The sequence below is a fragment of the Lipophrys pholis genome, assembly GCF_963383615.2.
Source record: "Lipophrys pholis genome assembly, chromosome: 5".
Taxonomy (NCBI): Eukaryota; Metazoa; Chordata; class Actinopteri; order Blenniiformes; family Blenniidae; genus Lipophrys; species Lipophrys pholis.
In genome coordinates, this window is record NC_137628.1 from 31,772,893 (window position 1) to 31,798,578 (window position 25,686).

The 25,686-nt window shown below is 43.5% G+C and overlaps 2 protein-coding genes across 2 annotated transcripts; one reads left to right on the forward strand and one right to left on the reverse strand.

The window, feature by feature from the left end:
* Positions 1–4,518: 4,518 nt before the first annotated feature.
* Positions 4,519–19,012, reverse strand: LOC308110436 (G protein-coupled receptor 137Ba-like). Its single transcript, XM_080464711.1, has 7 exons — positions 18,488–19,012; positions 12,333–12,382; positions 12,009–12,231; positions 11,738–11,887; positions 11,414–11,542; positions 8,417–8,538; positions 4,519–5,317 (listed from the first exon to the last, which is right to left on the reverse strand). Exons 1-7 carry the CDS (start codon positions 18,872–18,874, stop codon positions 5,203–5,205), a joined length of 1,176 nt encoding a protein of 391 aa, XP_080320837.1. The 5' UTR covers positions 18,875–19,012; the 3' UTR covers positions 4,519–5,202.
* Positions 19,013–20,384: 1,372 nt separating this feature from the next.
* On the forward strand, positions 20,385–25,142 carry commd1 (copper metabolism (Murr1) domain containing 1). Its single transcript, XM_080464640.1, has 3 exons — positions 20,385–20,586; positions 22,257–22,547; positions 24,010–25,142. The coding sequence occupies exons 1-3, from the start codon at positions 20,413–20,415 to the stop codon at positions 24,115–24,117; spliced, it is 573 nt and encodes a 190-aa protein (XP_080320766.1). The 5' UTR covers positions 20,385–20,412; the 3' UTR covers positions 24,118–25,142.
* Positions 25,143–25,686: the final 544 nt, after the last annotated feature.

The window sequence follows — 25,686 nt, forward strand, 5'->3', positions numbered from 1 at the left end:
CTGCTCTTCCGTCCAGTTGGGCTTTCTAATTTTGTTTTTGGTTTCCACTCCGGTTTGTTCCGTTTGTTGTTTTCATCATTCTGCCAAGTCTCATCTCTTTTTATAAGAGCTCCACCAATCGCAGTAATACACCATTAAGATCAAATACATTAAGTGGAAAAAAGAACCACCGTGGACAGAAAAGAGAACAATAATCAAATCAATATCATAATCAGCATGTGAATCAGGTCAGTTCAATCATTTCTGAGCTGTGTACAAATTAAGCTTTTTGAGTTTCATAAAATAGACATCAAATTATTTTCATGATTACACATTTTTAATACAGCACAAGATATTTCATCGGTTAATTTTACTTTCCATTCATTACTGCCCGTATTCACCAAGCGTCTCAGAGTCCTCTCAGGGAGCTCCTATCTTAGCCTAAAAGTTCCCAGCAAGGAATCTTAGCTTAAAAGTGATTCAGGAAGTTTCTAAGAGTAACTCTTAGCAAGGAGTTGACAGCAACTTTAATCTTAGTGAGGAGGAGAGGTTGACCCCGTTGCCATGTACGATGCAGTCTGATTAAAGCTGTGATTGGTTGTTAGGGAAAGGAAGACAGAAAAGAGCCTTCCCTTTTGTTGCAATAAACCTGTTTTTTAAGGAACTGGCTGAGTCTGCGTTTGGGTCCACCCTGCACAACCCTGATAAATATCTCTGTGTAAAAATATAACAATCTTAAAAAAAATAGAAGGTGTGAGATCCAAGCACAGACTTTTAAAAAACAGTGAATTGTCAACAATAAATACACAATAATCACCAAGAATCGTTAAATTCAGCTAACAGGCGTTTATTAATAAAATGTATTAATTCATAAATAATTCATAAATCATCTCATAAATCAACACATTCAAGTAGCAAACGACATCTAACACGGAGATCTAATCTATTAAACAGCAACACTATGTACAAAGAGTGTGTGTGTGTGTGTGTGTGTGTGTGTGTGTGTGTGTGTGTGTGTGTGTGTGTGTGTGTGTGTGTGTGTGTGTGTGTGTGTGTGTGTGTGTGTGTTGTCTGGAGTGATGAGTGGAATGGGTGTAATGACCCTGAATGTCCACCAGGTGGAGGCAGACGGGAGACAGAGAAGGAGAGAAGGTTTTCTGGCGAGGTTTGGTTCTGAACCCTGGTTCCTCCAAAGGGGTTACGAACTCCCTGGAAAAACAAACCGTGACACTTCACTGGCAGGGCCGGCCGGCTCGTTTGTGTTCACCGTTCCTGGCATGACGACATTTTTTTGTTCTTTTTTTTTCTGTGTATTAAACACTTTTTTTACTGTCTGACTTGAACCTGAATTTTAGTAGACGCATATTATTTGTGATATGAAAACACTGAAAGCAAATTATTCAACAATTTCTTTTTATTGTGAAATACTAACATTAACTGAATAAAATCTGTATTTTTCTTAAATAGAATCCTTCATAGAATAAAAATACATGTTTCTTGACAGAACTTTGTCTGGCTTAATTGACAACAGAATAAATACAAATTAACTTAAAATTGTATAAATTAATAGAAAACAATAGAAAGCACAACATTCCTGTAATAATGCACATTTAGTACAATAAGAAAAGTGCAATCAGAAAGTCTGTGGAAAAGTTCTAAACATCAAATATTTGTACCCCCAAGTGAACGACAGCAGGCTGCAGTTGAAGTAAAAACAAACAAAGATTGAACTCATGAACTCAAAAGCTCAACGCTCCATCATGTAAAGACAGAATATTTGTTAGTATTTCTGTTGAGCTCTTACTGCAGTCAGGAGTTGTTTGTCTTTTAGTGTTACAGAGTAAAACTGATCAAGACATTTCATCATTTAGACTGACAACGAGCTCACTTCTAATTAATTCAGCAGAACGTTTGTTCCTCACATCAGTCCGCTTCTTCTTCATGGAAGAAGGAATTCCCTCAACAAACACACTATGAGCTGGATGCTGAGGACAAAGGAACCACAGCCTGGATGTTGGGGAGGAACTGGAACCTCTCTGCTGTTCTCTTGAGCCGCGGTTCCACCGCACTTTCTGTGCTGGAACGTAGTGGGGCGGGACGGGTTTTTGGGTGTTCTGACTGAAAAAGTTGTGGATGATAGGGAAAGAACCCGCGACCACCGGCTACGATTTTCCGCCACCTCTTGGTTGAGGTACCGAGCACCGAGGAACGTCTGTGAGGAGGAACAACGCAGCCGTCTGCTGATTGGTAGTGAAGATCGCCAATCTTGACTTGCACATTATATTTCAATATTTCATCGACCGTAAACCCTCCGTTGTTGTTTACATACAACGCTTTGCACACTGTTTGTTTTGCCAACTGGGTTTAATGAAACGTTGGCGCACGACACAACACGTCTTTCAACAAGGCACTCCTCTCAGGAACAGAAGAGGAGGAGACTCAGCAGTTAAATGGTGCATTCTAATGCATTAATGCATTGTGTACTACTAATTACTACATTGTGACGTGACTGTAGGACTAGTTTATATTGAACGAATAAAACGAATGATATGTTACTGAAGAAACATACTTATTTAAAAGCATATAACTGAACCGATATAAAGATATATACATGAATATAATATATACAAAGAGGTATACAAAATAAATACTAGGGATGGCCCGATCAGATCGGTAGATATCGGATCGGGGCCGATATTAGTGATTTGTGAGTGATCGGGGATCGGCAAATCCAGCCGATCACCCCGCCGAACAAAAAAAAAAAAAAACACAACTCGGTCCACAACGTCCCCTAATAACCACAACAATCAGGGACTAGAAGCTCCGGTGGAGCTGCAGAAGCTAGAAGCAGGTCATAGGCCATAGACCTATAAAACTAGAGTTAAATATAGTGGTTTATGTGTTTATGTGCAGAAATCTACTTCTAAATGTTTTCTTCTGCATTTTTGTTGTGTTTGGTGAGTCACAGCGCCCCTAAAGGCCTGGCATGTGTACTACATGCCCTGAAGCCTCGTGTTGAGCTGTGTTCATAGTGAGGTGTGGACCGATGTTTTTTGGGAGAAAGCCAGGGAGGAAAAAAGATTGTTTTTTCGTTGTGTGGGTGTACCCCCAGTTTACAACAACAACTAAAGAAAAAGCCGCATCGAAGCAGCAAACTCGTTACAGCTTTAAAATGGTCGGGGGAAATCCTAATGATTTGCGGCCGCGGGCAGGTCTTTTGTGTCCCGGGGAAAGGAAGACCTGAGTTGCGTTTTGCGGCGTGGAACACGGGGGGGGGGGGGTCCGCAAAACGGACTGTGAGTGCCTTAGCGCTTCTTGCGTGGGTGCAGAAGCCAGCTTCAGGTTGGCAGGCACGGGGAGCTGCACGGCTGGAGGGGAACGAAGTTGGCTTGCAGCTGTGTGGCTCCCCGTGGAAGAAAAACAGACAAAAGAGAAACAGACCAAAAAATACGTTCCCACGGCTTTTCCAGCTTGTCCTGTGAGTTGGAAAGGTTCCAGCCCGGTCGGCTCCTTGTTTTTCCGTACGAAGTCATCGTCCGACTCCCGCTGTGGCTGCCTCTCAGTCAACCTCCTTGGGCTGGTCTCAGGTTTCTAGACCATGAGTGTGACGGAGTTGGTGGATCCCCCTGGTGGTGAGCTGCAGATATGCAGCTTCCAAGGAGGGCTGCGCCGGGGCCCCCTAGTGGGGGTCACGTGACCAATGACGAATGTTTCCAGTGGTGACCACATGTTTCTGTGTTCTCAAAGAAATGTGGTAGCAGCAATAGCTGCCCAGTAATGGATCCAGAGCACATGTAGATCTATAGTTATAGAGCCATAGTAATAGATTCATAGCAAGAGATTAACTGTACAGTGCTGGATCAACAATAATAGATCCACAATAAGAAGTCCACAGCAATAGATCCACAGTAAAAGATCCAAACACAGTGTAGGTTCAATGCAATAGATGCACAGTAATAGATCCGCTTTGAAGGATTCATAGCAATAGATCCACATTACAGTGTAGATCTACAATAATAGACTCACAAATAAGTCCACAGCAATAGATCGCCAGTAATAGATTCCCTGCAATAGATCCACTGTTCAGTGTAGATCCACAGAAATAGAATCGCCGCTGTGTAGTACCAGTAGTAGTATTGACTGGTTAGTGCAGACCAACAACAATGTCAAACATCCTTTCAAAGATTGTAAGGAGATGAATTGTATCATTAATAATGAGCTAATAATGATAAATATTGTTACATTTTTTGTATTATTTATTTTATCTAATGGTTTGATCTATTTCATTAATTTTAAAAGTGATTTAGTTATGTTTTGAAAATCAAACAGGAGTCATTTAATGCGGAGGACCGTGTTTGTGGTCAAATATACTACTATAGTTTTAAGAGCTGTGACGCGACATCAACTTTCTTCCAGTTCGTCATTAGTAACGTCTGCAACATTGCCATAGCAACGCCAGAGCAACACCAGAGCAACCAGAAATAACCTAGGTTTGTTGGGAAAACTGAAAGAATGCACATCAAAATAAAAGCAACACATAACCGTCAGTTTTTCACTTTTTATTTTCTGTTGAAATGTGTGCAGATGTTGTTACAAGTCATCATGGAGATAAATACTGTACATGATTGAGTGGAAATAACTTTTTTGCTAAAACTTCAACTCACCACTGAATTACAAAGTAAAGCAAAACCCGATGAAGGAGATCTCTTAAGAGTAAAGTTTCACTTGAAGTCATTTTAAGTCTTGTTGATGTTTCACAAATAGAAAATGATTTATTAAGCTTCACTTTTCTTTGTACCCAAAGAAACAAACGGTCAGTCAAACATCATTGGTCCTTTACACTCATCTTTTCCTGGAAAGATGCACAAAAGACGCTTAACATACGTGACTCACATAAAATCAGAATTCAGACTTTTTCACCCAGATTCTTGTTACAATCTCAGATTCCTGTATCATGAATAACTCTGAATAGCCCCGAATTCAGACTTTAACGTCATAATTCAAAGAAAAAGTCCAAATTGAGAGAAAAAACCACAACGAAAACATTTTACATCTTTTTTTGGTCCCTGATCTCTTTCTCAGACTTTTATAAGAAAGGCGGATGTTCAGGGAAAACAGGTATAAATTTCACTACATGTAATATGTGGTTTAAAGTGAAGAACAGAAAGTCATGAGAAGTGTGAATAGATTTGATTTACAGTGAGCGATATGGGGTGGGGGTGTTCAGGGGTAATGGTGCAGCTCTCCGGCGGCGCTGGTAAGGCGTTGCTCGACGCTGTCGGTGTGGACAGTGAAGCTGCTGTGGCGACTTCCCCAGTCATAGCATTCTGAGGAGAGACTGGAGAGCAGAGAAACTGTCACTGTCACTGTGATTTCCCAGCATGCACTGAAACAACGTACCGAGCCACGGCTGCACAGTGATGGAGTTTACATCTTCTCCCTGTGAATGTTTCCTCTAACAGGATAAAAACCTGTCTCTGTGTCTTTTCTGACGGACTGCTCACCTGTCCAGGTTAACCTGCAACCACACTGTTGGCTGGGATCAGACCCAGGACCCTGAATACCTCGAATGACCTCAAATGACCCTGAATGACCGCGAATGACCCTGAAGGACCCCTAATCACCTCGAAGGACCCTGAATGACCTCAAATGACTTGGAATGACCAAATGGATGGATGGATAGACCCTGGAGGACCCCAAACTTTTCAATGTTTGAACAATGTAGAACCTCAGACTGAAACCATCTCACTGCCAACAGAATGATGGGCTGTGGCGACACCCAGTGGACCTTCTGTGTCCTGTCCATCAGCTACAAGAGCAACGTCACTTTCTGAATGGCATTCCACTGAAGCCAAACGGACATGATCGACCACTTGTCCTGATTGGTTCAGACTATAGTCATCTTATCATGGCCACTGAGCCTTTTCTTATGGAGCATCCTGGTGGCCATGGTTTTAGGCAGAAATCTGTGTTTAGGGTGTCCATCCCAAAAAGCTGGGTGTCCAAAAGTTTGGGGATCGGCGACCAGGGCGTGGGGGGTTGTCGCTATTAAAAAAAGAAAAAGATCGATTGCATTCTTATGCATTCTAGACTACTAAATAGGCTCACGCATTTAATATACTTTGTTGCTCGGTTAAAAAGTTGTCTTTTATCTTTTAAGGTAATAGCTTCTTTTCATTGGTGATGGTTTTCACCTGTACCTCTACCTCTACCTCTACCTCTACCTCTACCTCACTCACCTCACTCCAAGCTCCGTCCCAAGACCTTAGTATGTCAAAGTCACACATAAATTGGTGATGGGACAAGCATGATTGTCAATACTTATATCAAAATCAACATTTTCACAGCAAATCATTTTTTTATTCTTCAATGAAAAGGATGAATGATGTGCAGTTATCCAAACTTGTGTCAACATTTTGGAAATGAAAAATTAGACCGATCATAGGTCCATAGAATTAGTCCCACCTGGATTCTGCAGATATAATTCCTCCTCTGCTTCAGCAATTGAACACATCAGGATGACTCAGAGAATCACGAATCAATCAGAGGCCCCCTTTCAAAAGTTATAGACCACATGGTATCAATTGACCAATCACGTTTATCGTTACTGGGCATAATACAAAATGGAAGTTAGTTGCGAGTTATTTACTCGAGCCGATAATTCGCTATATTTTGGCGAAAAAAAGATGTATTTAAGCAAAATGAGACAGTGACAAGTAGTGATGGACATTATACACATATTTTAGAGGCTTTGAGCAACACGTCTGGTATTTTTGTGGCCGTCTTTCCCGAAAATTGACCGTCCAGCAGTCACGACTGACTGCCTCAAACCATGCTGGTGGCCCAATGGCATAGAATACCAAGTTGGAATGGGCTCAACCAGCTTGAGTAAAGCTGCTCTCAACTACAGTTGCACCTGCTTCTAAGGTAAAGGGATTTCTTAGAAAAAGACTCAGATTGACACATTTCCCAATGAAAAGATTGATCTTTGTTCCACTGATCACTGATCACAGCTCCGGATATCCCTCCCCTTAAAGCTCCAAAGAAAGCTATTTTGCCCACTCTCTGCAAAACAGATGAAATCAAAGCTCTTCTTTCCTCACAAAGGACACCAGTTCCTGGCCCACCATCTCATGAATAAATGCCAAACAAGGACCTGTTGAGGAACTACAATGATCTGATTAAATGGACATCACATACGCTTTCAGGCTCACTGAGTGCAAAGCAGAGAAGCATCTTCAACATTGGAGCCTAATCGGAGTGCTTGTCTGATGAATTTAGGTTGACTGAGTACAGCAGAGGCCCTTAAATACATAAACATTCATCCTATGGTTCTGGATCCAAAACATCCCAGAACCAAACTTCATGTCGAGCATTAGATATTTCTCCACCCAGGCCCAGAGCGTGTTCTGGCTAAAGTGAGACGCAGATTCTGGATTGTGAGTCGTTACCAAGCCATCAGGTGGCATCAATAACAATGGAAGGCCGATCCAGTCTTTATAATCCTGAATTCAAAACCTCCGGGATACAGCTCCTCTGATCATGTCGATCCAGACCCGTTACACCAACCTGTTGCTTTGGGGGGCCTGATTCCTTATTTCCTCAGGCAATCTACTGTGAATGAAGTCTTTGGTCGGAGAAAATGGCATCACAGTTATGGATGAATTTTTTGCATCCTTCATTCACTTTTACCTTCTAACTTTCAAACCAGGCTGAAATGGAACAGTGACAAGGAGAACTTGGATTCCGGTCAAGTTGTAGTAATGGTTGCCCCCCCCGGCATCTTTGACCATCATGGCTTATTAGAAGGATAACTGAGACCTAGGAAGGATGGGGGTATTCGTTCTACCAAGGGCAAAGCAGGGCAAAAGCAGGGAATACATGTGTGTTCTGCGCCTTGTGTCAAAAGGAACTTAGCTTCCTAGATAAAAAGAAGAAACTTCATGAAAGAATTTGTTGGACAAATCTAGTGCAGCTCTGAAAGACTACACATTTTCCACCTCAGGCAGTGGGATGTGACCGAATGTGGCGGCTCCAACCATTTCCTCCTCTACAAGTAGAGGTGTGGAAATGACTTCCTCCCTCTGACTCCCAGCGTCCATCTTGATTAACTGAGTAGTTTGCCATGTGACTTTAATCACTGGAACTTAATATTTCTTTACTGTTTATTAAAGACGTACTTCACTTTGAGCACATTTGTAAATGTTATTTCTTTCTTGCACTTCATGTTGATCATGTAAAGGATCTAAATGCATCTTTTAAATGAATAACATGTCTCCTTTAGAACAATGGCATCTAAAATCTGTAACTAACATGTTCCAATCCCAAATCACCCAAAGTTCAACTGGAACTGTGGCCTCCTGTTGATTTATGGCTCCAGGACGAACTCAACAATGATGATGCAGACAGAAAGGTCCCTCAATGACGACGTTCAGACCTTGCGAATGTGTTCTGGGGAGGAAGGCTCCATGCCAGGTCATCATCACTGTCATATCGACGAGGGTTGTCAAAGAAGTATCCTCTGGAGGAGAGGACATGGTTGGGTATTCCTGCGGTGCTCTGCAGAGAGAAAGTCAGCACAGTCACTGATTGATGTTGTCAGGTGAGATGATGACCTGAGCACAGCTCCGACAGACAGATGTGTGTGTGTGTGTGTGTGTGTGTGTGTGTGTGTGTGTGTGTGTGTGTGTGTGTGTGTGTGTGTGTGTGTGTGTGTGTGTGTGTGTGTGTGTGTGTGTGTGTGTGTGTGTGTGTGTGTGCTTCTGACTGATGTGGAATAAACGGTGGTGTGTTCAGTATTCTGAAACTATTGAAGTCATAATTTAAATGTCTGAGGATTTATTACAGCAGAGCAGTGAGACACAAAGTGTGGTTGATGCAGGTATTGTAGGTGGGCCACGAGAGGTTATTTACAAAAACAAATAAATAAATAAAATTCTTCATTTCATAAATGACTTTGCTATTACTCCATCTTCTTCCTGCTCTCAACGAAGGCAGTCGCTTTTCTCTTCTCTCCTCTCCTCCCTTATCTTCTCGGCTTGCTGCTCCTTGTCTTGTACGGTCTCGTGTCAGAATCTAACAAGAGCCTCTCTTTACATCCAAATCAGAACCGAAACCATGGAATTGATCAGCTGGTCTCTTGATGCAATCGACCAAATTTTTACGACAAGACGATCGGGCAAGGGAGAGCCCTCATGCCCTGACGGAACGTTTGCTGCCGGATACACGTTGGACTCCTGGGACAGCTGGAGGATCGTGTGTCTGTCAATTCTATCCATTGAGGACGTGGAAGACCTCTACATAATTGGATTTATGATAACAGGTCTGCTGATTGGAGCTGGTGGCTTTCTGATCTATCGCAAAGTGGAGAAGACGCTGGCAGCTGTATTGGGAAGGCTGCCAATCATTATTGAAGGACTGTGCAGGGCGTAGAACGCTCAGACTCATGTGATAAATGAACTCAAGAGTAAGCAAGACACGACCTTTGAACGTTTACGCGGAATGGAAACCAACATGGAGAATTGCAGAGCTCTGCTGGAACGCTGAAAAAAATGTCCACCGTTTTGGAGCAGCATGGAGACCAGAGACACTCGAGGACGAGAGAAAGTCGAAGTCGTCCTGATAGAAAACAAATCTTATCCACATTCAGATTCCCTCAGACGTCCAGACGCCGAAGCCTGGATAGTTTTTCTATTTCTCCTGGATGTGGATGTTCTAACAGACACCCGTCCCACTGGGAACTTGTCTCTGACCAGGACTATCCAAGGCCGTCTCACGACACCAGACGCCGGACTGACACTGCAGAGAGAAGCAACAGCTCTGTTTCACCGCCTCGGTTGGCCCCTCCCCTCCCCTCCCCTCCTCCCCTCCTCCTCTCCCCTTCTCCCACACAGAGGCAGCTGGAGGAGGTGAGCTGCACGCCTACGAGATGCTGTGAGCTCCACCAACCCCCCCCCCAGTGGCTGGCTGCAACCTAACCCCCCCTACTATGCCCACATGTGCTTTGTCTTGGACATATGTTGTAATCTGTGTTGATGCTTTAAATGTTCTGAGGTGTTTTTATTCCTAATTACACACTGTGCTCCTTTATAGAGCAGTTTGGAATCAGCTTTTTATTTCTCCTCTCCTCACCTCTCGTCGTCTCTCTTTTCCCCAAGGTTCAAAGAAATGTCGTTGTACTTGTTGCAATGACAATTAAGTTGATTGATTGATTGATTGATTGATTGATTGATTGATTGATTGATTGATTGATTGATTGATTGATTGATTGGTTGATTGATTGATTGATTAATTGAAACTATAAATATATACGTATATATTTTTTTAGATATATCTTTATTAGAATGTTGTGCAAGTTATACAATAAACAAACACAGAAAATAAATTTGAAAATGCAAACAGAACATTAAAAGAAAGCGAACAAACAGAACAGAAAAACAAAACAAAAAGCAGGGCACATTTCAAAAGCAATAATTGTTGCATACGGCTGCATCACTGCTGCAAAACCAAAATAAAGTATTACACAGTGATGGTAAATGGCAGTTTTGAGATCCTTTGTTGGTGAAGTTTTGTGTAGTTTTCAAGGTGAGCCAGAAATGACTCCCAAATATCCCCAAATTTACAAAGATTGTCCATCATGGCATATTGGATGTTTTCCGTAATCAATATACCAACGAGCTCACTCAACCAGTTCTAAAATTAAGTTTCAGTAACTGACTTCCAGAGTTTTAGAATAATCTTCTTTACAATTACCATTCCAAATATATACATATTTTTATCAAGGAGCGATGAAAGCTGACAATCCAGGTGATTCAATTCTGTCATTCTTCATTTATCAGACTTATTCAGTTTAGTTCTGAAGTTGGTTTTCCATTGGAAGGTCCTTAATCTACAGCTTTGCTCTGAGTGTGAAGCAGACTTCACCACTGGAGCAGAGTCAGTGAAGGTCAATGAGGCTCGCTGGTCACATTCATGGAAGTGGAAAGTCAAATAGAAACATGGAGCTGTTTCTTTGTGTCTTCTGAGAGCTGTGAAAATACAGACTGTGAGAAGCTTTCCACATTTTCTTGTTCGATTTTTTTTTTTTTACAATTTTTAATTATGTGAACAGCAGCAGTGATGGACTGAACGGAACGATTGTATTCAAAGATGCCAATTAACTTATCAACATTTTATTGTTATCCACTAATGTTCCTCTGGATTCATTTGGGACGATTTTAGGATTTAGTAAGCCGTGGTCTTCTTGAGTTTGCAATATTTTCTTCAAAAGTTTGTTGTCATTAACTGTTAATTAAAATAATGATTAAATGTTTCTGTCATGTTCTCAAAATGTGTGAGCTTGAGTGTTTCAATCTTTCCGTGTCATCACAAATGTTGCTAGCCATCAAGTTAGGGCAGAATTTACAACCACAGAAGAAGAACAGGGAGGACTAACCCGGTCCTGAGGCGGCCGTCTGACCCTGAAGAAGAACACAACCAGAGAGGTCGGCAGCAACTCCCACACAAACAGAATCACTCCGAACACGATGTAGCCGGCGTCACCCAGCGAAGACCTCAGGTCTGCCTGGACACACACACACACACACACACACACACACACACACACACACACACACACACACACACACACACACACACACACACACACACACACACACACACACACACACACACACACACACACACACACACACACACACACACACAGAGGTTCAGAGTGAGTCCTCTACTGACAGACTGGAGTCGTGCCGTTCCTCACCTGGTCAGAAACATTGTACCAGTCGTAGTCGAAGGAGTTGATGGTCTCGATGTCGGTCAGTGCCAGAACCACCAGGTTGTAACAGGCTCGAGATGCGTACAATAAGACCACGGTGAAGCCGATCAGAGTCACCTGACACACTGACGTCCCCTGCACATCCAGATTCACTCATTATTATCCTGCACTTTTATTTTCACTCCTTCTGTCAAATAGCATCACAGCCCTAAGATGCCTAAAAGCTTAGTGTCATCCTTCAGACATCACTCTGTACCTTGGACTCCAGATAGATGTTGGCCAGAGACATCTTAGCAACTTTATAGAGGCAGATGGACAGAGAGACGGCACACAGGACGAAGAGGCTGTCGTTGATGGTCACCCTCACCAGGACGACGGTCTTCACGTCAGCAGCGCTCATCTTCACCAGCAGGGCGCAGACCAGATTAACCACCAGGAAGACGAGGCTGACGCAGAAGAAGACCAGATACAGCGGGAGTCTGGGCGAGACGGGACAGGAAGAAGACACAATCTTCAAAACAAACCGACACAATAACTTACACTTGTCTTAGTACTGCTACTTCAACTAAATGGGACTCACCTGTACTTCAGCAGGGAAGGCGTGTACTTACATTTTGCTTTATAATAAACCTGCAGAAAGAAAAACCACAGATGAGCAGACAGAACGGTGTTTACTTTACTCAGATTACTGATTTCTGAATAGTTACTACCATCTTTACTCTACTGAACTAATCTATTGTACGTCTGCACACTGAGAGAAAAGTACTATTTTCTTGCGGTGACTGTTGTATTTTAAATGATCTATCCTTATTTCTTCTTCTACTCTTTGTATACATTGAGTGGTTTTAGTGTGTTTAAACTGTGTACAGTACTAAATATAATGATGGTTTATTTGTATATTTAATTTGTATATTCATATATCTGTTAGTTTTATAGCAGGTTTAAACTGTATTCTTTCTATAATCCAGAAAGGTTATTGAAATACATTCTGTGTAAATTGTTTTATGTCTTTTTCAGTGAAAGTGAAATTATTGTTCATGCAGATTTATATATGATATGTTTGCATCGGGGATTCTAGAAACAAAAAGCAAAAACTATGAAGTGGGTTTATTTTCTTAGTTTTCTGTCTGGCTATTAAATTCTGGAGCTGATAGGTTTCCTTCAGATGTCTCTGCTGTGCAGTTAATCCCGCGAAGTAGATTGTTTAATTTCAATAATCTGCTTTGGTGAAGGCTCAGATAACCTGAGGAGTTTGGCGCTTCACGATGAACAAGTTAATATGTATTTAGTAGTTCAGCTGTAAACCAGTTAATGTTTTATAGACGAGTGTAAACCTGTTAAAGTCTGTAGTCTGTAATCAGAGGAAGTGGCTGAAGCGCTGGTGTAATCTGGACTGTCTGCAGCTTTCGGATGGATTTATTTACTAAAGTCCAGCCTATTGAGAAGAATTTTTTTCAACACCATGAAAACCATCAGGAGTACAAGTTCAAACCAGAAACAAACTGTGACGGATCCAGACACCACCCTTGTGTTATGTCATGACATAAGGATGTAACTTTTACAATTACCATACCGACCAAAACACCTTCCAACAAGAAGCCGATGTGGAACCAAACAAGCCAGAGCAGTACTTTTCAGTTATAAGCATAAACTGATTATATGACAAACAAATACCGAAAAAGCAAAAGAACACATACCTAAATAAATAAAAATACATTAATGATCTTGACATAAGGAGAAGCACATCTCCTTTATGATGGGTAAAGTGTGTGTGTGTGTGTGTGTGTGTGTGTGTGTGTGTGTGTGTGTGTGTGTGTGTGTGTGTGTGTGTGTGTGTGTGTGTGTGTGTGTGTGTGTGTGTGTGTGTGTGTGTGTGTGTGTGTGTGTGTGTGTGTGTGGTTTGCCCACTGGATGTGGCAGGCCCACACACCACCGCCCAGACCTGAGAAGGCCCCAGCGAGAACCACACAGAGCACAGAGAACTCTCCTGGCCGAGACCAGACGGAGCACAGAGCCCCAAGAGTCAGGCCCGACCGCCCCCCCACTCCACAGAGCAGAGCAGACCCCAGCCGCCACGTCTCAGACCAGGAAGAGTGGAGGCCCGGCCGGGTCATAACGGCAGACGGCCTGCTCCAGATCGAGCTGCTGAAGCTACTGATGATATTTGGTTCAACAAGGCCTGATGTTGGTTTTCCTCAAATAGAATGAGCAGGAGTATTCTCTTCTATGTTTTTTTGGTGTATTTTTGTGGCAGAGTTACAGCGCCAGCTAAAGGCCTGGCATATGTACTACATAATTTTGAGCTGTGTTCATTGTGACTTCCTCAGATTGTGTTTGTGTTAGTACAAGACTTATGTTGACACATCTTCTGGACTCTGTTGTATACAGTATACTGCAGTTCAGAATGGTCTCCTTGAGAGATTTACTATCTTAAGTTTGAATTTGTTTGTAGAACCTGCCTGGTATTTTTCCCTTTGCACCTTAAGGACTACTGTACGTTTTTTTTTTTGTTCTAATAATTCCTCATTCATAAAGACCATTCAAGCAGCAAGTTTTCCCTCATGTTTTTGAGAATAAACTGTCGGGGTGGGGAGCTGCAGCTGCTCCTAGTGTGGACTGAATAGGTGGCAACAATGGGGAAATGCCAGTATTCTGAGGGTAATAGCTCGCAGCAACATATTGAAAATAAAAAAAAGAACTATGATGTAGTTCATTTTAAAATTTGTGAACTGAACTTTGAACTAGTTCATGTAGAAACTGAACTTTCCCAACACTGGTGTCATGTGTGTGGTTGGATGGCTCTTCGTCCTGAGTGTTTCCTCTTTGCTTCAGGGGAAAGTGTTGGTAAAAGGATTCAGGTGAACGTCAGTGTGCCGGAGCTCTCTTCAAGAGCACGGACGCTTTGTGTGAGTGTGGACTGTTAGCTAGCAATCGATTTCATCCTGAATGGAGCTTCCTCAGGAAATCTGACACTGGAGAAACAAAGATTTACCGAGGCCATCTCTGGGGAAGAAAGGAAGCCTCAACAAACTCTAACCGTGTGGAAGACGGGAATAACATTAAAGGCCAATTAAAAAGAAAGAAAATGCTCATCGCTGTCATATTATCAATTTGGGTGTATGATCCTCTCGTGCATCACCTTTGTTTCATTTTAAAGATGCTCCGACAACCCACTGAGCAAAAAGTGTCCCAAACACCTCTAAAAGATGTCATCTCGGTACATCCAGAAGACGCCCTCAGAGGGGCAAGAAAGGAACGTTTTTTAGACGTCTTTCTTGGACGTTGTATTCACATCTTGTCACGTCATATGGACGTCAATGAAAATACATTTCAAAAGAAAAGGGACAGGTCTTACACAGACAGTGAGTTTAGCGTTACCAATTACATGTATTTGTTTGGAATGATGGAGGTAACACAAGTAAATACCAAAAAGACCTCAAGCTGGATTCGAACACCCAACCTTCTATCTGTTAAGGGAGAGCGCTAACCAGTGCACCAATGAGACAAGTGATGATGACAATTGACAGTGCTGACCAAACATTTACTCATGTACATATTTGTACTCACAAGATGAAATAGTTTCTCCTTGAAGGCTTCAAAAGTTCAATGCCTTGCGACCAAACCAAAAGATGGTCATAACGCAGACATTGTGCATTAAACTTCACATGCTGTCTCCTCTTGCCTGTCATGATCTACTTCCTCAAGATTTTAATGACAAATCATTCATTATACAGGCAGTTGGACTTGACAGACAGCTTGTGACCTTTCAACTGATTCTCTGTGTCTTAGATATCCATCATTTTTATTTTTATGTGTCATTTGTCAACTAGTTCTGGCTGTCAAATAGGCGTCAAGATTACGGCCTGGACGGACAGACGTGTCTCGGACGTCTGTGGATGTTGCTTGCTCAGTGGGAATCTGGAGCAGGGCTTGAAACATGGGCCCTGCGGCCATAACTGGACCACAGCCGGGTTCAGTCCAGCCCGAGGACAGAGGAAGCAGAAGCTTGTCGGAGCGGATGAACACCTTACTTAGGTAATAACCAACCAAAAAGCATTGGCAGCACAGCTCAGGGAAACATGGGAAGAGTTAGAAACTCAGAGTTTTAAGACATTACATGAAAAATTCCCCCGGGGAGAAACTCTGGGGAAAGGATTTCAGGTGCTATACTTTCTTTTCTTCTGGAGGTTTGATGTCATTCGGAACAGATTGGTAAGTGTTTAATGTGAAGCATTATTTTTTACCTAAAACTGAAGAAAAGGGCTTATTGGGTATTTATTGGTTATTCTATGCATATATAATTCCCAAAAACATGCACACTGGGTCCCTGAGAGAGACCCTCGGTCCGCACCAGCTCCCCGCTGAGCGCTGCTCTGTGTGGCTGCTTCTGATGAGTCATCATATCAAAATCGCCCCAAGTGGATTAATACAGTTGTTAGAATAAAAACATAGAGGTGCTGGGATTAGAAAATCTCCTTACCTCTTTTTTTAATGGCCCTAATCGGTCCGAGACGTTGAGGATCCATGAATCAGTCAGGAGCAGTTTAGAGGTTATAGTAACGAGGTTGAATACTACAGAGTGATGATGGATTGGAAGTAATCATGGACATCATGCCTCTAAACATGGACTGCATTTATAGCTATTGGTACACACTGAATTTACTGAAATGCTTTCAATCAACTGCTGTTGTGAGCATGTTCTGCTATAAACTGCTGAAAACCCTCCGAAGTTAAAGGTCCCAGATTATACAGTTCTTCAAGAATTTCTCAGAGAAGTCAGAGGTCCAACAACATTGTGTTCAAAGTGTATTTCCCAAAAATACAGCCTGGGTCCTGAATCTCATCCAGTCTAAAAGTCCCTCAAGTGGCTCTACTGAAAACAGGCTGTTCTGTGTTTGTACAATGAGCTGTGTCTGTCCACAACCACTCCATGTCTGTTTTCCAGTAGCATTTGCAAAGCGAAAAATAATGGTGCCTGCTTCTATTTTAGAAACCAGAACTAATGTAGCTCTAAAGTGAGTATCTACTACCAGAGGGAGTGGTTATTTCCCCAACGTGATGTTATGAAGGGAAAATCTCTGATTCTCCTGTATGAGCACACTCTCAATAAAAAGTAGAGCAAGCAAGTGACGAAGATGTCAGACTTTCTTTACTTCTGGTGCCTCATACACAGGCTACGGGAACACAGATTACTGTTAGAAAGCAAGGAGAAAGTGAATTCTACATAATATGGGCCTTTAAACTGGCGGTCAGCAGCAGGTAGATCTTCAGGTACAGACACAAAGCTGTTCTCACAGGGCTACCCTCAACCTAAGGGTGCGCTCACATTCCCCTGTTTGATGTAGACCAGAGTTCTCTTAAGGGACTTTTTTGGAAAGTCCGTTACGTTTGGGGAAATATGAACGCACCCCAGACTCGGTTCCGGATTTTTCAAGCGGAATCTGGTCCCCTTCAACATGCCAGCTCGGTCCTCTTCGAAACGGACTTTTGAGTGGGTGGGGTGAGGGTTGAGGGGACGGAGCGCAATTCATTTTGGGTGTGCGAATCTGAAAAAGATGTGGAAAAGAAAGCCGGAGTCCTGTCGCATTTGTTTTCTCCTGGAAAATAGTTTGTGCACAGACGTGGAGTAGTAAGGAAGTGGTTCCTTTGCAAGCGATCTTTCTAGCGGGTGGGGTGAGAGGACCAGGAGGACGTGACGTGTGCAATGCATTCTGGGTAGTAAACAAACAGCTAACCTCGTTAAATCAGAAGAAACAGACGCAGAAAGAAAAAGATGGAAAATATGTCGTGGGCAGATGTGAAGTAGTGAGGAAGAAGAAGTATTTGAAAAAGGTGCTTATTGATATCTGGTCTGAAGGGTTTATATCGCCACCCATTTGCCACGGGCTAACTAGCCTAGCCACCACGGGCTAAAGTGGCGGTACTTCCGATTTCGGTGCGGACCAATCAATGAGCCATATTTCTTCTTTACTTCCTCTCTGGTCAGTGTTTGTTTTAGGTGACAGCGCCCCCAAACTGGCAGCTGGTGTAATTGTGTGGCATTTGACAGATGGTTTGGTCCGTTCTCAAAACCGAATGTGAACGCCACCGAACCAAATGAAGGTGTGAAAATTGTGGACTATCTGAATGTGAAAAGCCCCTTAACCAGAGCTTTAACTTTCACTGAGGCTCCTCAGCTCCGAGCAGCAGCTCCCTGAAAGTTTGATGGAAATAAACAGTTTGATTTGTATAAGTTCATTGCTAAAACCAAAAGCTTTAAATAGTATAACCCTATATAATTCATTCGTTCTGAAGGACTCAACTGTTGAAACAGCACAAACAAGTTAAATGACTGAAATGAAATAAAACCCATGAAATTGAACAAAACTGCCAAAATGACTCAAACAGCTTGAAAGCTGATGAAACTAATTAATAAAAGAAATAGATAACGTGGCTGAACATCCTTGCAAAGATAAAGGAGAGACAAAATGCTATGATCAATGTTATCTTCATTTTAAGGCTTCAACGTGTTTTGTGGCTCCAGATGGATTTTCTCTCTCATGGAGAGCTTTGACCTGAGCAAACTGAAGTTAACATGTCATTAACAGCATGTAGCTGATAAGAAATTGAGAAAGGTGTGATTGGATGATTGACGTGTCCAGTGACACAGGGTCATGTCGTGCTGGAGGCTCAGTGCAGACCGATGCTGACCTGCTCCTCTCAGCTCCCCCCAGGTACCTGGACGGTCCGGCTCACCTGTGCACAGTAGAGGTTCATGAGGCTGAGAGTGAAGAACTGCAGGCAGACGGGGAAGCAGTAGAGCAGCCAGAAGGAGAACGGTCCCAGAGCATTGGCCACCACACAGTCCCTGAAGTAGAAGGAGAAGAGCAGGGCCCTCAGGGCGGCCCACAGCAGACACAGGAACAGGAAGGCTGTCTGGTAGCTGAAGCGCTTGTGCCGGTAGCGCAGAACCAGCCACAGCTGGACGTAGACGAAGGTGAAGAGCAGCGAGTAGAAGATGGTGTAGGCGATGGTCAGACCCAGCTTCACGTAGGGGGGAATGGCCGGCATGATGGTGGGAGGCGGAGGCATGCTGGAGCCGTTGGCAGCATGCTGCTGCTCCTGTGCCGGGTGCCCCTCCATCCCCTCCCCACTCCCCACTCGTTCCCCAGTCGAGGGATGAGAGGCGGAGAGGACGAAGCAGCAGGAGATCCTCAGCTGGAGAAGGACAGGCAGCGCGTCTCCGCTTGCTGGACGGTCGTATCCATCACATCCCCCAGACACAGTGTGACTCACAGTGGGAGGAGGAGAGGAAGAGGAAGAGGAGGAGGAGGAGGAGGAGAGGAGGAGAGACAACTCCCCTCTTTTCGCCGGTGCCTGGTTGACTGTGATTGGTGCCTTCTGGTCACATGATGCTGCTTCTCTGCAGTGATTGGCTGCACAGGATGAAGGCTGCTGCAGAATAAAGATGAAGGTGAAGATATGGAACTGGATCCAGACTACATACACACACACACACACACACACACACACACACACACACACACACACACAGATGCTGTGTGTCATTTTTTTCTATATACACACTGGACATATGTATGAAATGAATGATCATTAAAACATTATTGAAAGTAAAATGAAAGAATAAGCAAATGTCTGAATGAACATTTGACTGAGCTGAGCAGTAATATAAGTTGGCTCTGCTGCTACAAAGGGTTTGGAGCCTCGCAGTGTCAGAAGGTTCAAAATTATAAAGTTAAATATAATCTCAAATACAATAGCAGCACCTTTTGGCCAATAGGGTTCAACACAAAACAATGAAATGACTTACAGTGACTTAACTTTAGACTCCACTGAAGCGCACACTGCCAATGGACTGTGAATGGACTGACACACTCAGCTGTTACATTATTTTAATTCTTAAAGTCTTTTCAACACTGTTAATAATGAACAATCTATCTATCTATCTATCTATCTATCTATCTATCTATCTATCTATCTATCTATCTATCTATCTATCTATCTATCTATCTATCTATCTATCTATCTATCTATCTATCTATCTATCTATCTATCTGTCTATCTATCTATCTATCTATCTATCTATCTATCTATCTATCTATCTATCTATATATGAATATATTTATAGACAAATGAAGGATGTTCACACCTCAGCTGCAGCATTCAGTCTTCTTTTTCTTATGTATTTATTTTTCACATCATTTAGTATGTCTTCTTTTAATTATATTTTTGAAAAATGTTGTCTTCTTTTTTTAAACTCAACGTCCAAGGAAGGCGAAAGAATTACCATGTGCCCAAACTGTTTATGTGTACAAATGATTCAGAGTCCATGTAAAAGATGTAGCTAGTCACAAGCTCTCTCTCTCTCTCTCTCTCTCTCTCTCTTTCTCTCTCTCTCTCTCTATTGTTTGTTGTTTGTCTTCATAAAGTCACATTAATTCAGTCACATTCATAAGCGCAGTGACTGAAATGTTCGACACGTGACACGGAGTCAAACTCCAAGTGAGGAATCAAATGTAAAAGTGTTTTTTCTTTTATGCCACGTAAGACTGCAACTCCCACAATGCACCGCAGCGCAGGGTTGCACACGGCGCTTCCTCATCACATGACAGGGGGAAACCACGCCACGTGACGTGGGGAGGCACGTGACAGCGGCAGCCATGGCGGAGCTGGACAGCAGTAAGTCTCTGGGTGCTTTGCTCTTCGGGATTTCCCAGAGGAGTTTCTCCAACAAGCAGCAGGTGACGGAGCAGCTGCTGAAGGAGGAACTTTATCCCGACATGTCGCAGGACGAGTTCACGGCTCTGTACGGGAAAATGAAGGGCATCCTGAAGGTAGGGACTATTTGCAAGTTCATCCGTGTTAGAAATTCTCCCTGAGCTGAAATCTACATCACAAGTTTCATCTTGTTCAGTCACTCTCAATCAGATGCTGTGAAAACTGAATTTAACTCCTGTGGGATGAATAAAGTGTGGTGTTTCCCGGTGTGTGGTCAGCAGGGGGCAGCACTGAGCTTCAGACAGCCTGAACCAACCACTTGGACTCAGGTCCATTTCAACAGAGAAAACTCAACTATTGTCTCTTATTGTGACCAAAATGTGATTTGTTTTTAAAACAAGGAATGTGACATCTCATAGCGTATTTATTTCACTCCTTTTTAATGTAATAAATTCCATAACTCAATTCTGGTGATATAATAGTGGAACTTGATTGACGAGTGTTGCAATGAATGAATATGATGATTAGTGTTGGTCAAGTTACGTGGAAGTGGTAATTAGTTACTGATTACTTCCCAGAAAAACTAATCTAGTTGCATAACTGATTTATTTTCGAAAGTAATTAGTTACTTTACTTGAGTTACTTTTAATATAAAGCAATAGACCTTTCAGCCTCATTCTATTTGTTCTGCAGATTCCAGAACAATCCAGTCTTTTTTTATAAACCTGTTTTGTTCATTTTAATCTTTTAACTTTATGCACTTTGCCTAAAGCAGAAGTTACATTAAATGCAACAGTTTTTGACTTGAAGGAAATCATTGAACATTTAAACCTTTTTTTTGCACCATATTTTAATTAAAACTTAACTTGTGTTTTTTTCTTCCATATTCCAGCATGTAAAATAAAAAAAACGTTTTGTGTGTGAACTCCTGCATTCCAATAGACAAATGAAGGAAATAAATTCAGCAGTAAACTAATTGAAATGAAAATCTCTCCTGACATAGGTTTCACTGAGTTTCACTTTCCTGTGCTGCTTGTTCACATTTAAGGTGGAATTCTTCCCCCGTAGTTAAAAGTTTTCTCCCCGTGCAGAATGCACAGCGATCGCCAGTGTTTTTGTGACTTTTTGCTGAGTCAAACTAAACTAAACTAAAAGTGATGAACTGCTGAAGGTCCTGTTGTTCACCACGCGTTTTTACACCGACGTGGCGCCGCTGATACGTTATTGTTGCGCTGCAACACGGCCTGCTTGCAGTAAAGTAACGGTAATTTAGTTACTGTTTATGCAAAAGTAATCCCTTACTTACTCGTTACTTGAAAAAAGTTTACAGTAACACGTGACTGCCCGTCAGTGATGACGATGAGGCTTTTTTCCCCCAAGATGTGCAGTCTATTTATGGATTACGATATTGATGGTAGTTATTACATCATGAGTCGATCGTTATTTATTTCAAATAAAACAAATAAATAATACAAATGTGGAAAACATGATATAATATATCTTTGATCCATGATTAAACGCTAACATGACAAAAAGGAGTAGGACGTAGGATAAACTTATTTTATCCTTCACATTTATGAATCAATAGCTTAGTTCTTTAAAACATCAGGTATGGCTGAATTTAACATCAACAATGCATCATGATTCTCTTCTTTTTAAAAAGACTTCAGTCATAATTGTTGGCACATTGTGGGTTATTGTGGCGCTGAGAGTGGCCAGCAGATCACCACCGTATACTTAGAATTATGCTGACCCTGACCTTTTCCCTGACTCTTGTGTGTGACAGTCTATGGCCTCGGCCGACATGGACCATGCCCAGCTGGAGGCCTTCCTCACGGCGCAGACCAGGAAGCAGGGTGGTGGCGGGCTGAGCGCTGACCAGGCCGCGGCCCTGTCTCGGTTCTGGAAGAGCCAGCGGTTGAGAGTGAGGGAGAGCCTGCTGGCTCAGAGCTGCTGCGAGCCGGGCCTCAGGGGCCTCTCCTGGAGGGTGGACGTCCAGACCGCGGCCCGCAGCGGAGCAGCCCCTCACGGCGGCCCCGTCACCTTGATGGAGCTGGAGCTGGGTGGAGCCGGACAGGTGAGACCAGCGTCCAACCACACAGATTCCAGATGGTTCTCTTCTTCAAGGAATCAGTTCATCAGTTACAGTAAATTAAATAAATGTCTCCACTGGGTTTTGTTTCTTCGTAACATCCACTAGCAGCAGGTGGGAGAGGTGGGGGTGGTGGGGTTGGGGGGGGTAGTTAGTCTTTAATTCGTAAAGATATCCTGCCCGTATATCTTTACGAATTACAAAAACAGTGTAACATCTCTGCAGTTGTGTTTTGTTATGATGATGTTCTGTTGGTTCCTATGATTTTATGGTACTTGAATGCACCGTCAGACTGAGGTGGCCTGTGATTGGCTGAGAGTGGAGAAGGGGGGCGTGTCAGGTGCACGCACGGGTTGGAGGAGAAGGACTGGAGGAGCAGCCCAGTTAATCTGTCTGTTCTGTTCAGTAATATAATGAAACAAGAAACTCATCCCGCCGGACGCTGCAATAGTAACTCAGGGACTGAGGTGAGGAACTTTAATCTGATTACTGGTTTGGAAATAGTAATACGTTCTATTCCTGTGAGAGGAGAGCGGTGAGGAGAGGAGAGGGGTGAGAGGAGAGAGCGGTGAGGAGAGGGGTGAGGAGAGGAGAGGTGAGGTGAGGAGAGGAGAGCGATGAGAGGAGAGTGGTGAGGTGAGGAGAGTGGTGAGGTGAGGAGAGGAGAGCGATGAGAGGAGAGTGGTGAGGTGAGGAGAGTGGTGAGGTGAGGAGAGCGGTGAGGAGAGGAGAGTGGAGAAGAGAGCGGTGAGAAGAACTGTAAGGTGAGGAGAGCGGTGAGAGGAAAGCGGTGAGGAGAGCGGAGAGTAGAGCAGTGAGGTGAGGAGAGCGGTGAGAAGAGCTGTAAGGTGGGGAGAGCGGTGAGGTGAGGAGAGTGGTGCGGTGAGGAGGTGAGGGGAGAGCGGTGAGGGGAGAGCGGTGAGGGGAGAGCGGTGAGGGGAGAGCGGTGAGGTGAGAGCGGTGAGGAGAGCGGTGAGGAGAGTGGTGAGGTGAGAGCGGTGAGGAGAGGAGAGTGGAGAGGAGAGCGTTGAGAAGAGCTGTGAGGTGAGGAAAGTGGTGAGGTGAGAGCGGTGAGGAGAGTGGAGAGGAGAGCGGTGAGGAGAGTGGTGAGGTGAGAGCGGTGAGGAGAGGAGAGCGTTGAGAAGAGCTGTGAGGTGAGGAGAGCGGTGAGAGGAAAGTGGTGAGGTGAGGAGAGGAGCTTCCTGACGTCCACCAGAGATCGGTGGACTCTCCTGCAGGCTCAGTGATGTTGAACATGAGGAGAGGAAGGCGAGGACTGGAGGTCTGGGATGAAGGCCAACGATCTCTTCGGTGTTTGTTGAGAAGGCGCCACCTTCAGACGAACGTTCAGCAGATCTTCAGATCTTTCTGACCTTGGAGCTCGGAGCTCTGCAGTGAATCCAGGAGTGTGAGTTTGTGTTGAGATCAGTGTGTCGTTCACCTGCAGGACTCCGAGTTTCTGTGTCTGGAGTTCGACGAAGCCAAAGTCAACCAGGTGCTGACCAAGATGGCCGACATCCAGGAGAGCATCGACAGGATAGTTCAACTCAGCTGAACTCCTGCAGAAGAACCAGAACAGGTTCTCACTAAGAGACGGATGGCAGCTGTCCTGTGACTGCCCCCCCCGACCCCCCCCCCCCCCCCCCCCCCCCCCCCCCCCGCCCTGGGGTCGGCCTGCTCTCCAGGAAAAACGAAGTGTCGCTGTTCAACACATGGAACTAAAAGACTGTTTATGTTGACCTAGTGGACAATGTCATGACTGAAATTCCTGTTCCTCCTTTTTCTAATTATTGTTATTTTAGTTTCTCTGTATCTGATCTTCTCTAAGCTTCATTTCTTTAAAAATCTTTGTTGTAGATTTTTCTATTTGGAGACGTTTTTCTCTTGCCCAGCAGTGTTGGGGGGTTTTCTGTGGTCATACAGAGACCTCTGGTGGTCACACATCATATGCACTTTTATTTTGATATAGGAGTTTGATAACTTCTCAAAAGTATCTTGAGCAGCCAAGCAACAAAAAAACTCCATCATCAGCAGTAAGTTCTGGAAGGGCTTTTGTTTCCTCTCCAACAAACACTCGCAATTCATCTCCACTGCGCGGAGGTTAAAGTCACCCTGACTAAACGGCTGCCTCACTTCATCTGCCTCATTTATTCTCGTCCACAGTCTCTCTTCTGTGTTCTTGGATATCTCTGAAAATCCCATGAAGCACATTGTCTGAAGAGGCACAATGTAATTGTGAACTCGAGCAATCAGCCAAATGCACACAAAGAAAAACAAGAAGGAAGGAACCGTACATCGTCAGACATTGAGAAAGGCTCAAAACCTCATTTCACATTGAGAGTAGGTGAGAAAAGCACTGACTTCCTGTGTTACTGGAATATTCAATACGCTGTAGACACATTTCTTTCTGTCGCCCAAGACCCAGACCACGATGTTTGTGTTGTAGATCCACACCGAGTCAAACTGGCTGTGACTAAACCAGGAAATGACCACTCAGTTTGACCTTTGACCTGGACCAGCAGAACGCTCGGGTCCCAATAAATGTTGTCGCTGCAAGGAATTGTGGGGCAGCATGATCTCATCTCCTTTGGCAAAGGGTGGATTAGTGTTTCCGAGGCTAGAGGAGGTTCTAAAGGAAGCCTTCAGCCTCCCTTCCTTCGCCTATTGAGCATTCGAACATTGCTTATCATGGCCGCCACTTAAACACTCCCGGGGTTCAGGAAAAGTGGATAGGAAAGCAGATGGGAGGGACGATTCGGACGTAGCCATGGTTTAATCCTGTAGCAGTGACACGTCTGCTGGGACTGGTGGGGATCAGATTCAGTGAAGGAAAAATAAAGACTTCAGACAAACACATCAACATTCATGTTAATCCTGAAAAGAACCAGACGTAATGTTTGTTACAACTTAGCATCAGTTCAGGCTACATAATGAGGTGTTTACCAGAAATATACATCTGTTCCTTTAAAACAAGAACAAAAACTAATTCAGGCACTCGGTAGAGCGCTGATCTTCGCCAACACCACATTTGTTTGCGCAACCGAGTTAGCATGGCTAGCATGATAGCCGTTAGCTCATATTGATGCTAACTAGCTAGGTCAGGTAGATGCATCACTGTGAAACA

Excerpts from the sequence above, each read along its gene's own strand:
- LOC308110436 (XM_080464711.1), bottom strand. The coding sequence starts at position 18,874 with ATGGAGGGGCACCCGGCACAGGAGCAGCAGCATGCTGCCAACGGCTCC. Across the intron at positions 12,383-18,487 it reads TGAACCTCTACTGTGCACAG|GTTTATTATAAAGCAAAATG; the intron begins GTGAGCCGGACC and ends TTCTTTCTGCAG. Across the intron at positions 5,318-8,416 it reads CCCCAGAACACATTCGCAAG|TCTCTCCTCAGAATGCTATG; the intron begins GTCTGAACGTCG and ends TCTGCTCTCCAG.
- commd1 (XM_080464640.1), top strand. The coding sequence starts at position 20,413 with ATGGCGGAGCTGGACAGCAGTAAGTCTCTGGGTGCTTTGCTCTTCGGG. Across the intron at positions 20,587-22,256 it reads AAATGAAGGGCATCCTGAAG|TCTATGGCCTCGGCCGACAT; the intron begins GTAGGGACTATT and ends TGTGTGTGACAG. Across the intron at positions 22,548-24,009 it reads AGCTGGGTGGAGCCGGACAG|GACTCCGAGTTTCTGTGTCT; the intron begins GTGAGACCAGCG and ends GTTCACCTGCAG.